We start from the raw sequence: 13,977 nt of genomic DNA, 5'->3' as shown, positions 1-13,977 counted from the left end.
AAGAAAAACTATACGGTATACCAGATATCGTCGTATATCGTTCTTCTAAAAATGGGGATCGGTCTCCATGACACATTTAAGAACATTTAGAAACCATATTTTCTATGTTTGGCGTCGTTAATTGAAATCGATAAGGTTCGATAATGTTAAATTGCTCGGGAAGTTCATAGCGTCTCTTATTATAAATTTCGATCGAACAACGAAACGTTCGAACGAAAGCTGACTCTTACGATTAATTGAACATCGAGGAAAATTGAGGAGAAACATCGGCAGGTTTCTTTCACGACTGGTGTATTTATTCGTAAAAAGAAAGATACGTGCCGCCGCTAAATTTTTAATAAATGATTTAAATTTACGGTTAGACGAATTCATAAGAGAGCGTTACCTTTAATCGTCAATTTGCCATTAATTTGTGCGTTTTAATAAGATTCACAGAGCGTCGCTACGAATCTATCAAGACATTCGGGTGGTATTTTTCAACCGCAGTGAATTTTAATATTATCATTTATCTTTTTCTTTCTTCTGAAGGTTAACTTCGGCTAACTAAAGATACTACGATTGAAAAACAACGATGAAAATGCAGGAACATATCTAGAAAGTAAAGAAAGATTTTTGGAAGCATTTCAACAAAAACGTCGAGCAACGCTGCTCCTATTTTCTTATTCTTCCATGCGGCATTAAATGAAGGGATTCGCTAATCGTCAAGCCGCGCATCTAAACATCCCGAGAAATGTGAAAAAAGGGATGGCTTCGTGCCATGATGTTTGTAAATTTGCTAACTAGTTTTTCCAATACAGAGATAGCGATGTTTTAAAGCTCGTTTAAAAATCAGCGAGAGAACTACTTTTTCGTGCCATTTCTTTTCCTCTTCTCTCTCTCTCTCTCTCTCTCTCTCTCTCTCTCCTCTTTAATTTCACGCAAATTCAACAATTACATCGCTTTCGTACTGGGAAAGTAGAATCAATTTCCAAATTATTAACAGAGAGCGATAGTACAACGTCTAATATTTCAATGATAACGTAAAACCTTTTGCTCTCTCTCTCTCTCTCTCTCTCTCTCTCTCTCTCTCTCTCTCTACCTCTATCTCTATCTCTATCTATCTATCTATCTATTTCTATCTCTATCTCTGTCGGCCAGGAATTTCTTGAGTGTTTTGGGTATTTTGGTGACCTAATTCGAAATTTCGCAAATTTCCGATTGTATCGTCTAATTTCATCGAAACAGCGATGTGGTATCGAAAAGTGGACTCTCGTCGAACCTTGTAACTTCGATTTCCTTAATCCGAATAATTTACGGAGTAAGATCTGACCGGGGGAGCGTGTGTAGTGTACGTTTTATTATTATCAGAGTCGATCGCACGTTAGAACGCAGACGATGAAAATCTTGCTTCGGCCAAGTTAAGGATTACGACGGTCGCGGGGTGTTTCGCGGGACTAACTAGAGGGTGGCGCAAGAGTGTGGAGCGCGCAGACGAGAACGGAGGCGGGGCACTCATGTTTATATGCATTGTATTGCTAAAACCCTTTTAACCGAATTACATTTAGCGATTCTAGTGCCGCTTTCCCGGCTCTCTCTCTCTCTCTCTCTTTCTCTCTCTCTCTCTCTCTCTTTCTCTTTCTCTTTCTCTCTCCTACCCCGAGTCTGCCAGTGGCCGTCGTCACCCCTCATGCGCTTTTCACTCTCAACTCCCAACCTTCGACTCTCTATTTCTGTCCTTTTCGTTCGCACGACAAAGAGGACGAATGACGACGACGACGACGACGACGACGACGACGACGACGACATTGCGCTAGCTCCGGTGTAGTAGGAAGTCGTGGTGGGGTTGGAAAACCAATGGGGCAGGATTCCGAGACTTGGAACGGCATCCCTGAATTCTTGATTCTCTTGGTAAACAAGTGCTTAGGTGATTCACTGCTTGTTCGCTCCTATCGGCCGTCGTTTGTTTCTAGACGCCATTGCGTTTTGCGATTCTACCTCGTTTTCCGGTCTAATGGCTTTCCGTGACTAACGGTGGATAAGGTCGCTCGGCAACTCTCCTTCCTATTTCTATTTATCTTTTATTTCCTCTTCTTTCTTACATTCGCCCCTGCGCCTTACTTTCTATCCCTAAGTCCATAATGTTTCGCAAAAGAAACGAATAGTATCGCGCAATTTAGTCGCTACGTTAATTAAACCGCGCGGGTGATGTTACCGACGTTCTTCGAATACTTCGACAGATGAGAAAACGCACATTTAATCGAAAAATCAAACGAAACGTGACTTACGCTTCCACCTGTAGCCTTCGTATATAACTTAATCTATCCACTAAATATATGAGAAAACAAGTTCGTAAAGTATTAAAAATCTGATAGAGAGAAAGAGAGAGATCGAAACTTAACAGGGTTACTAAAAATTATGTATTGGAAATTTCAATGCAGCGGATCTATGTATTCTCGTTGATGAATAAAGATCGTGGCGTAAAATGATCGTATGACTGACGAAGGAATAATCGCGCGAGCGATGACGGGAAATCGAAGATCCGACTCGTCTCGTTCGCGGATCTCGCGACGGATTCCATCATTAGCGCTAACAAGGTTGGCCCAAGGCTACAAAGGGGACTTCACCCTTCGTCGGACTAACCTCTAGGTATACATACACACGCGTGCAAACACGTGTAGAGATGAACACGAATAGAGAGAGTATATGAGAGCATACACACCCCCGAGTTGTAGCTTGGTCCCTCTTTGAGACAAGAGGGGATAATAAGATCTACGACAATCAACTCAAGAACGACGATGCCAGGAGACAAGAGAGAGAGAGAGAGAGAGAGAGAGTGAGAGCATCACGAGATGCGACCTATTGGATGAGCTGCGAGGTGATATTTGTCACGTGATATTCACATTTCACTTTACCGTGAACCGGCTATTTATCGATCAATCGAGCTGTCGAGAACAAAAGTGAGCGCCATACGAGCCACATTTTTACCGAACGCGAGATTAATCGAATCATGGAACTGAAGTGTCGATAAAGTTGAAGTAAAATAAAAGTTAAAATAAGTGCGATTGAATTCAAATTGACGAAATCTTGACTCGCGCGTTTCTGATTTTCAATTCGTACGACAAAAACGAGAACACGATGAGAAACGAGAGGAAGATAAAAAGGAGAGGCGAGTAATGAGTACGAAGGCTGCGTATTGTGTATGAAGCGAACAAACACCAAGAAGGGATAGCACTAAAGGAACGGAACAAATACTCGCTTTACGTATAGTACGGTGGGAAATTGGAAGGAGCTAACCGCATCGTAATCAATGTAAAATGGCGTCGGAAACATAGAAGGAGGAACGAGAACCGCCTTCTGAAATAGCATCGCTATTTATTAGATTATCGTTGATCTTGTACAGGAAATACCAAAAAATTTTTCAAATCAACGAAGAATCGTTTGCTCGAGTTTTTTTAGAAACAGATTTTACGTTAACTGATACTTTATATCGTACTACAGAGGATATTACAGAGGAAGAACACGATATATGTACATATAATTTATTTAAAAGTTACGTATATAAAATTTACACGGTTTACCGAAATAAATAATAACTTTTAGATGAATCAGCTGCGCGCCTTAAGGTAAGGCTTTTAGACTTTACTTGTCAAAAACTATATTATAAAGAACGATATTAAAAATTCGGTGTGCCGCAAAACGAAGTTATTGACATCGATAGATTTTCTTTTCAAAAGTTTAATAAAGATCTTTCCGTGAAACTGTGTATGTATGCACATATTGATTTTATCGTTCTTGACAATTGAGTTGAATATGGTTTCCTATATTCACCGCAGTAAATCGCAGAGGGCGTGAATAACACTGCAATTCTTCGCAAAGTCGGTATTACAGATATTCTCTATTTTATCCTTCGTCGATAACAACTGAGTTTTATTGCTTTTTCTATATGTTGATCGGTATATTATCATTTAAGTAGTTAGATGGAAGATTAAAGATATAGGAATAGGCATGGTACTAGTTGTTACAAGTGATAATAGATGTCGCCGTAATACTGTGTTTTATTCAATAGATAAATCTATTTATGCAATTGAAATATGATTCGTAATCCAACGTGTTTCTCACTTCTCAAGTGTGTACTTCGGTATTTGGATAGAAATATTGTCATCTTATAAAAACAGGTATGTAGTATCTAGATTTTATATAATGTACACACCTTATTTTAACATTATTCGCTGATCGTTATTATGTATTTGAAACTTTGTTATAGTTTTCAAGAAGCGTTTTTAATAATTGCTTTGCCAGATTATACGTTATATGACAAAAATCACTTTGTTGTTGAATTAATTACTTCTAGGATAAATGAAAGTGTAAGGTAGCTGTGTCATTATGTATTGCTCTTTAACATAGAAAATGAAGACAGAGGGAAAGATAGTCATTTTGGGTTCACAAGGTAAATTCTGCGTAATAATAAACATTTTACATTTTTCATTTTCTTTCGTTCTATATTTCGTGTCTATACCTATATACGTTTATTCCTCGAAACCATGTATAACCTTGTATAGCTTTATTAAAGAATATTTAGGTTAGTTTATTGTTTACATTGATATGCTCAAACTACTTTATAATACTATCTACTTCTAATTTGTAATTTTTCAGGTGTCGGTAAGACAAGCATGATCATGCATTATATTGGGAAAACGTACAACGGTCAGGTGAATCCTACAATTGGAGCATTGTTTTTTAATTGCAAGTTAAATATACAAGATACAGGAATAATGCTACGGGTACAACGATAAATATAAAATTATTTCTCTTTGTTCTCCATGTTTCTATTTGTTAGAACACGTTAAATAGCTTTCGATGTTGCTTAAGAATTTGTATAAACACTTTCAAGACAAAATACAATATAATATACTGAATTTTCAAAGATATCTTTATTACATTATTAGAGCTGAATACTGCATGGCTTTATTTGTTTTATGGGATATAGATTTGGGACACAGCAGGACAAGAAAGGTTCAGATCAATGGCACCAATGTACTATCGAAATGCTAATGCAGCTATATTGGTATTTGATTTAACTCAGTACAATACGTTTGCAGCAATGAAACGATGGGTGACAGAACTTCGAAGAAACGTGGAAGAAGCTCTGGTATTAGCAGTAATCGGAAACAAATCGGATTTAATAGAAAAGCGGCAAGTCAATGCAGAGGAGGGTAGACTTTACGCTACGAAAATTGGTGCAAGCTATCATGAAACGTCGGTTCTTCAAGGCGAAGGCATTGAGAATGTATTCTTAACTGTTGCTAGAGGTCTCCTTGGATTATCTTCGACTGACCATAACTCTACACCAATAAGAGTATACGAATCGACAAACTTGGATCCTAACGATATAGACATATTATGTACACCGATTGTCGAGGAAGGTGCTCAACACCTTAGTATCGCTCACGGAATGCAAGAGAAACCTTATGCCTGTTGCTAGCCTTCTTTCGATTCCTTATTTCAATGATTTTATAAATATGGATAATATGGAAGAACATATGTTCTTTGTAATTATTCCTCGATAACGATTTAAGATAAGATCACAACCTTCCTATTGTGCATAAATACGTACACGAATCAATGCGCAGATTCTTACTTTTGGTTTAAAAAAATATATGCCATTTGTAAATTTTTCTATAACTATGCCTTTCTTATATAACTAATATTTTTAATACATTTTTAATGAAAATAAAAAATATTTTATGCTCTTTATGACACATTAAGTAGTTCTGATATGATATATGTGATATTACTCATATCGATATCAAATAATTATGATATTTGAAATGAAATTAAAAATGTAATTATTTCTTTCTTCGTTCAACGAGTTGCGGGTATAAAATTTATTAATGTAATTCAGTACTAATTATGGTAGTTATTATGTATCACGTTTAGTGTACATAATGAAACAAATAGAGGAATTTTGTGCTCATAAGCACAGAATGATAGTGGTAAGGTGAGTCATTCCCTCTTTGGGCCAGGCTTCGCGAAGCGTAACGCATCCCAGCTTTGTTTATGTTTAACTCGTCTCACTTCCGTTACATAAGCATTTCTTTAGTACAGTACCTTCGGTTATGCCGTTATGCCTCAGATAGTTCATAGTAATGATGATTCACTGCATAAGGAATTCGTTTGAGAGATTCCGTTAAATGTGATAATCGTTTAAAGCGATTGAAATTGTATGCCTCCTGTGGTGCAACGATGCCGTGACTTAAGAATATTGATTTTTGGAAAAACAACTGTAAACTTGAAAACAAATTTTACAAGAAATTATTTTTATCATAAGTAAGTAAATTTCGTCTTTTCCAAAGCTCTACGGTCATTACAATGTTAATGAAATCTGAAAACGTTTTGTATAAGATACATAATATATTTGTAAAAAGTTTCTATGAGCGTTGAAGTACTTTTGTGAGCCGCTGTATATCAGAGGATAAATTTAATCAATTACATAAATCCTGCATCCTTAATTTCATTTCAGGTATGTACCTGCAGCGTAAAGTTGTATTGTGCGAGTAACCCAATTAGCGGCGTTCATTCTGCGCGACCAAGTCGCGTGAATAAACGCGAGAAGAAAGGAGCGCGTTATTTGAACATCGTGATGTACATGTAACCAGGAGAACAATGTGCCGCAAGTGCACATTGAAAGAGTTTCTTCGTGTCTATGAGTAGAGATCTACAACAGAAGAAGGAGAAGCAACGGGCAGAGAAACGTTTCTAACGTAATAGCGGCTTTGGAGAACACTCTTTACATTTTGTATAAGAGAGCATTACTGTTCGTTAGTATTCTCAGTCAAGTTTAGATCGTTGAATGTTACAGAAACCTAACTAGAAAACTATCTCATTTCGATTAAAGTATCTAGTGTAAGATGTATGGCCGCGTTATCGATAATGTCATTACGTTTTATAATAATAGTGAATCCGGTTATTTGCCGTTCTAACCGATCGAATCTTTATTTGATTAATCTTTCGACTGAAAATATAAGCAAATTATAATCATTCGTTAGACCGATGCTAAAATGTTTAGACCGAGTTACATATCTTTGCCACTCGTGTTCCAAATTTTCAGTATTTTTCAACAATGTTCACATACTCTGTGTCTTACAATTGATAATCGTTTAACACCTACCGGGAATGGTAATTCGTATAGTAAAACGTATTCGTAGAAAATGTGTTTCTGTTATAAATATTGTAACGATAAAAATAGATCTTTTGATTTAGATTGTTTTACAAGGATATCCATTGGTTCTAAGTTACCCGAAATGGACATCGCGTCACGAACTAATGCCATGAGTTTAACGGAATGTGAAAAAAATTGTTTAGGAAAGAAGCATGATTGCAATGCGTTTTCATTTGGGTACGGGATATTGTCGATATCGCGAAAAAATTGTTTAAATCAACGTAACATTTTATCGAGCCACCGTGGCATTTTACCAATCGATACCACGTTCCCTTTCTTTCACTTTCTTTTTCTTTCTAGCGTTGGTGTAAAGGGTAACAGTACCTGTCTAATTAGTCGACAGATACCGGCATTAGAAAATTTAGAAACCGATCAGGAGTACGATGTTTACGCGAAAAAACGACGAGACTCGATATGGTGCGATTTTGACCGTTTCTATAAAAGTTTCGTACGCGAAGATGAAAATCGTTCAACGAAAGCAAATAAGCTTATTAGTAAAGGATCCATTATAAACAATGATAATCCCTTCTCAAAATTAATACCAGAACCAATTTCGGTATTGGCACCACATAATACGTTAACATCTTCAAGGTAATTCCCTTTTTATTTCTCTCTTTACTTTTAACGATAGAAAATCATATTCACGATCGGCAAAGAAAATATCCACAGTTTAGTGATCAGTAATCTACAGTGCATCGAACGTAACAATTTAAAGAAATCATGTAAAATGATATATTTCTGAAATTTCAAGAAACAAAAATGGCATGACGAATCATGGACGTATTGGTAGCTATGGTTTGCTTATTAATCACGATCAACGATTTCTTTCCGAGGACAATAACCGTAGTGTTCTGGATATTATTGGAAACAAAAATAAAGAAACATCGCCCACACCTTTCGGTAAGTTGCAATATTTTATGCCCCACTATATATATATATATACACTGCATAAATACTAATAAATACATTTTTGATAGTGTAATTACGCGACTATCGTTACTATAATTTCCAAACATTTCTATTTTATGTGATAATAATTGCTCAATATAAATAAACGTGTTATAAAGTTAGTATTTTCTTAGAAGCGATGGCTCATCGACAAAAAAGTACTGGATGTATATGTAAATGACCAATTTTTTCGAATCATACTACAATTAGAATGATCGAGCTAGCTGAAATAATAGCATCTTGTATCCTTGACGTATCTCGAAGGACGTAAATAATAGAGCTTGCTTAGTTTTAAAGTGACATAATTTTAATGTATGAAAAATTAATAGTAAATTGATAATGAAACAAAATGGCAAGTAATGGCAAGTAAAAAGTATCTTCCATATAGAATTCTAACGTATTGAATACAGACTCTATCAAAAATTATAATACAATTTTAAAATTCGATAAATAAAATTGAAGAAATTCAATATCATAGCATACGACTAACTTGTTCTGTTTGATGAACGAGCCATGAATATGTGAATTTATATAAATATTCGCAGTACAATAATAAAGCAACTAGAAGATAGAAGCAGCGAGAAGCATTCAATTTGTAATAAATATCAATAGATGCCTCGATACTTACGGTCCTCGCTGTATTTGTGAAGACAATCGTTGTATTTGCATATTAAGAAACCAATTCTTCCAAACAACCTTTAGCAATCATCATGATGTCCCTCCTCCAACGTGCGAATATTTCCTCCCACTATTGCATCCGAAGCACTCACTTTTCTATAAAACCATGCTGGACTTCAATTTCATTATTACTTTTTACACGTTTTGGTGTTTCCATCGTATACAATTTTACACATGTTCGGTATCTCTTGAAGGGTGTAGTGTTCTTCGTTCATACTCAATAATACTGTTAATACATAATAAATGTAGCTCGATATAGTTGGAAGAAGTTGAAGAAGATTTATGGAGGAAGTATGATCACGAAAATTAATATTTTTGTGTTTGTTACGAAAATCATCGTGGCCAAAAAATACAACGACTTTAATTATTTCGATTAAGAAAAGAGAGGCTTTCTGAATTGGCTGTGTCGGTTTTAATAATTAAAGAAACAGAAGCAGATATGTTTAGAAAATCGTGGTTTTGGAGTCTCTTTATCTCACTGCTTCTTCTTCGTACGATTCATAGTTCAACGATCTCGAAGAGAAGTAATAACGATGATTTTGCACGTAAGTTTACAATGATACGACAGGATTATCCAAATCCTAATGCTAGGATTTTACATATTCATTTATTAGTAAATGTTACGCAAATGTTCTCGTATTACGATCTGTTAATGTTGCGTGTGATATAGATGTATGTATAGCTTACAATTAGATAAATATGTTTCAAAAATTTAGTTATAATTTGTCATCGAAAGCTGCTACCTGGCAAGAAAATGATGGGATTATTCATCGAGCGTATCGTCAATTGTGAAAATCTACAGGATTGTTGTCGAGCATGTGATTACGAAAAGACTTTTGTGTGTAAAGGTTTTAATCATAGGTATGTGAAAATGTCTCTATATACGTTATCGCTCTAAAGTAGACAGACAATTGCTTATTTTTGACAAGATGCATTTTAATTACAAAATTAGAGATAAATCGAGGTACAATGATCTTATTTTTTATAATCATCGTAGCTGCGTGCGATAGAATATTGTAGTGTTATTGAATTGGTTTTTAAAAAAACTATATGCGATAACAAAATTCAACTATGGATTATAATATAATTTTCCCGTAATTTGAAGACGTAGGACCGATGATTCAAAGTGCACATGCGAATTGACATCAACACCATATCTTCGCATGGATACCGATGAAGATTTCTCAATTGATTCTTATTACGATTATTACGAGAAGGTTGACAATTGCCCTTCCTCAGCATGGCATGATAACGGTATACCACGTTGGAAAAGCTATGTAAAAAGTTCTCGAGAAAATAGTCAAAACACATGGTTGGACCGTGAAAATGCGAATAAAGATTTCGTGCACACAGATCATTCGATCTATAAAGAGAATTATCCGCTATATCGCGAATCAGCTTATGATTTTTCAAATGGCCTCGCACGATCTGGCAAACCATTTCATTACGAACAGCCTCATGGTAAATAATTCTATTTAGATTATGATACGATACGATTACGATGTAATTGGAGGAGAGTAGTGATATAAGACAGAGTACACAAACGAAACAATAATCTAACATATTTTTCTCGTTATTAATGAAAATACTACTTTTATTTCAAACGAAATAGGTTTTACGTCTCGTTATCATGATTTGAATTGGAATCGCAACTGGAAAGAATCGGAGTCTCGCAATCCCGATATCATTAACGACAATACCTTTGTCAACTCTCGCGTTGATTACGATAAAGGATATTTTGACGCAAAATCGCCACGTTTTCCCAATTCACGATTAGACCATCCTCTGACACAGGAATATTCCATTCCTAACGAGAACGAGCAATTTTATGGGAAATTGTACAATTACGGCAGTGCATTCGGCTATAATGATAATTACGTGTCCGTTCCAAAAGAACCATATTATGAAAAACACGAGACATCACAAATGACACGAAAATGTTCAGTGAAAGCTGCCTCAGGTTCAAAATTAAGCAGAAGCGTCTTACGAAAGACTTGCGCGGCACACGATTTTGAACAATGCGAAGAGTTTTGTACCAATGAAACAAGTTTCTCTTGCGAAAGCTTTGCTTATAGGTAAGCGAAAGAATAGAAGAATTTTTACTGATACCTAAGGGTTGGGCATTTTTTATTTGAAATAAATATAACGCCAAATAACGATCAAATAAATCAAATAATAAATGATTTAATAAATGTTGAATAACACGAGAAACTTGTAAATACGGTAATTGATGAAATACTTTCGCAAATCACTGCGTGTTTAGCTGCTTTTGTCTCATCGAACGTTAAAATTCAACAACTCCGTCGTAGTTGAACATCAGTGACCTCGTTCTCACTAGAGAACGTCGAGGTCACCTTTCGAATTATGTTATGTTATTAATTTTATTCTTTGTATTTATATAGATGCAACGTGGCAACCACGAATCCTACTGATAACTGTTTACTAAGCGATCGTTCCTATCAGGATCTAAATTTTTACACGGATCTTGAACCAAATCGCGATTACGATACCTACGTATTAACGTCAGATGCTAAGAACTGCTACTTAAAAAAGTCAACAAATCGATATCCTTTGGAAGAATGTTTCTCGAGGATCAGAAGTGGATTTACCATGCCGATGGATGTCATGAAGAAATCAATATTTGTTAATGACTTTGGAGAATGTCAATTTGCGTGCACCACGTCGCAAGAATTTGTTTGTAGAAGCTTCGTTTTCAAATATGCGATGGACAATCACAAAGTGTACAGTCATGAACGCGTATCACCTAACTGTTTCTTAAGCGATTGGCCGGCAGAAGAAATAAATCCTATCGATATGCCAGATATGGATGGTGCTGAGTTGTATGAAAGAAATACATTATCTTATGGTTGCGAAATGCATCCTTCGTCCCTATCAAATTCGAATGCAGTTACTCCGTACGACAAGGGATCGTCTCAATCGCACATGGACGAACTTTGTTATTCCGAATATCATAGACCATGCAAATTAATGTCTCACGCAGTGATTTCCTCGATGCGAGCTGTTACAAAACAGGATTGCCGCCGAAGGTGTTCGACGATGAGAAACGCCGGTGTGGTACCTTGTATGTCGTTTAATTACATGTGAGTACTTCACTTTCGGTGAGTATTAATATGTAGTCTGCGAATGCTTATGCATTTAGGGGAAATTGAAAAATGCGAGAATACACAAAATGAGAAATCATTCTTTGCCCGGTTGTAGCACGGTTACAGTGACATCCGCTATAAAATATCCAAAGTATAGTAATCATAATAACATTTAGTAGGTGAAATAAACCTTTGCTTGGATTCCATTTCTTGAGTCGTGCCCATAAAACCAGGCACACATAATAATTTGCATAAACATCCGCAGTCTGTTAGTATAGGTATGTATAGTGTTGAAAAAGTATCGTACAATAATGATTAATTTCATTCGTAGCATTACTATCGATAATACACGGAGTAACTGTTTTTTAAGCGACATATCAATACGAGATCTAAGGCCAAATCTGGACTATGTTCACGATAATGATCACACATTATATACATGGAAAGATTTTGATCCATATTGTGGTTTAATCGCGAATGCTTTCAATACGACAAATGCACCAACATTTGAAAATCACGATCAATCACATCCTCCTGAGTTCGGTTATCCGAATGCTCAAAGAACACCCGAGAGCGAAATACATCACCCTCATGAGCCAGCTTCCTATCATCCCACTCGATGGAGAAATAAATTTCGACCTGAGGAACACGATTACAAACATAAGTTGGCTAGTGGAGACAACGCATCCCCTCTTGAACCTGGTACTTTCGAATATGGACATAACTTTTTCCATTGTAAGTATTTCGATGACCTTGTGTTGTCAAAGTCAACATTCTGAATAATTTTTTCTTATACATAATCGCTGGTCCTCGCTTTCAAGTATTCGAAAAAAATTTCAGTTATTTTTACGTTAAAATTACACTATATTTAGGCTTAAGCACACGCGTTTGTATATAGCTGAACCTCGACCGACATAAATCATTAATGATAATTATTCTTAGTATAGATGAAAAAGGAAAGCCAATGAGTTATAGGTTGAACTACATTAACATCGCTATCTATTAATTTTATTTGAAATAGCAACAAACCAGCTTCCTCCATCTCGACGTTATACGGTAAACGGTTCTCCTTGCAAAAACGGCACCGTCTGTCAACGAAATGAGATCACTGGATTCTGGTCTTGTGAAATTGAAAATGAATATGGTAATTGGGATTACTGCTGCGAACCTAGTCATCAATGTGGATTTTCACAAGGATATCATCATCCTTGGTACGATTAATATCGATTGAGTTAATTCCATTTTATTTCCATTTTTCTTCGTTTTTTATCATTAATCGTAAACCGTATGTATTATAATCCAAATTTTAAAAGTTATAGTACAAAAGTTCTCTAATAAAAATATGACGGTCTGGTAATAAATAAATAACTAATTAAACAATCTTGTAGGTGTTATGTGGGTCCCAACGAAGATCAATGGAGACCTTGTAGCGAAACATATTATCCATATCATTTTGCAATGGATCATACAAGTTATCGCCAATCACCATTATATACCGCTCGTCATTGGCCAGTAATTTACTTCCATGAAACATCGCCACCAAACTGTTCTACCAATAATCCTAACGTTAAGGAGTCATGGAAACTACAGTGATAGAATCTTCCAATAAAAAAAGAAACCTATCCTCATTGCCGTTTTCGCATACAACATGTACAGTGTCTTCTTTCTTTATTCATTATCAGAATTTCCTTTAGGTGATAATAACAATTATTTTCTCTTCAAATAACAATTTCGAGATAAAAATATACTTTATGAACATTATATATTTCCATCGCAATTCCGTTAAATTAATAAATGGATAATTACGAAGTACATAACATATATTTGTTAAGATGATACTAGTAGACTTATAAAAAAATACAGAGTAGTACACAGAATCTACCCAGATAAAAAACCCTAATTAATTTCCAAGAAAATAACTAAAATGTTCCGTGACTTGGGCAAACAGTTTCTTATTATGTATATGTATGTATACTGTATACATATAACCTAATATAATCATGTGTATAAGATTTAATGACAATCTTCCTATTTCGTATTTCAATTAAT

At 35.5% G+C, this 13,977-nt stretch overlaps 2 protein-coding genes across 3 annotated transcripts in view; both read left to right on the top strand.

Annotated features, from left to right (window-relative positions):
* Window positions 1–3,990: 3,990 nt before the first annotated feature.
* Window positions 3,991–5,661, top strand: LOC126872460 (uncharacterized). Of its 2 annotated transcripts, none has more exons than XM_050632431.1 (4): window positions 3,991–4,154; window positions 4,331–4,426; window positions 4,633–4,760; window positions 4,967–5,661. In XM_050632431.1, the coding sequence occupies exons 2-4, from the start codon at window positions 4,387–4,389 to the stop codon at window positions 5,459–5,461; spliced, it is 663 nt and encodes a 220-aa protein (XP_050488388.1). In that variant the 5' UTR covers window positions 3,991–4,154; window positions 4,331–4,386; the 3' UTR covers window positions 5,462–5,661. The 2 variants fall into 2 exon arrangements, with proteins under 2 accessions (XP_050488388.1, XP_050488387.1); XM_050632430.1 differs by having other exon boundaries at window positions 3,992–4,154; window positions 4,244–4,426.
* A 223-nt stretch (window positions 5,662–5,884) lies between these two features.
* LOC126872595 (uncharacterized) overlaps window positions 5,885–13,977 on the top strand; it is a 16,261-nt gene continuing 8,168 nt past the window's right edge. Inside the window, exons 1-9 of the mRNA XM_050632703.1 lie at window positions 5,885–7,789; window positions 7,950–8,098; window positions 9,541–9,685; window positions 9,930–10,285; window positions 10,437–10,899; window positions 11,227–11,925; window positions 12,260–12,663; window positions 12,950–13,139; window positions 13,317–13,517. Of these exons, the coding sequence (XP_050488660.1) occupies window positions 7,188–7,789; window positions 7,950–8,098; window positions 9,541–9,685; window positions 9,930–10,285; window positions 10,437–10,899; window positions 11,227–11,925; window positions 12,260–12,663; window positions 12,950–13,139; window positions 13,317–13,517 (3,209 nt within the window). The 5' untranslated portion in view covers window positions 5,885–7,187. The remainder of the gene's footprint in view (window positions 7,790–7,949; window positions 8,099–9,540; window positions 9,686–9,929; window positions 10,286–10,436; window positions 10,900–11,226; window positions 11,926–12,259; window positions 12,664–12,949; window positions 13,140–13,316; window positions 13,518–13,977) is intronic.

The sequence above is a fragment of the Bombus huntii genome, chromosome 13 (assembly GCF_024542735.1).
Source record: "Bombus huntii isolate Logan2020A chromosome 13, iyBomHunt1.1, whole genome shotgun sequence".
NCBI lineage: Eukaryota > Metazoa > Arthropoda > Insecta > Hymenoptera > Apidae > Bombus > Bombus huntii.
The sequence above is the reverse complement of the archived record's forward strand: the minus strand, read 5'-3'. Positions and strand labels throughout refer to the sequence as shown.

What these genes read in the sequence shown, in the direction of transcription:
- LOC126872460 (XM_050632431.1), top strand. Translation starts at nt 4,387, where the DNA reads ATGAAGACAGAGGGAAAGATAGTCATTTTGGGTTCACAAG. An exon ending in AGTCATTTTGGGTTCACAAG is followed by an intron (nt 4,427 to 4,632) that starts GTAAATTCTGCG and finishes GTAATTTTTCAG; the next exon opens with GTGTCGGTAAGACAAGCATG. An exon ending in ATACAGGAATAATGCTACGG is followed by an intron (nt 4,761 to 4,966) that starts GTACAACGATAA and finishes TATGGGATATAG; the next exon opens with ATTTGGGACACAGCAGGACA.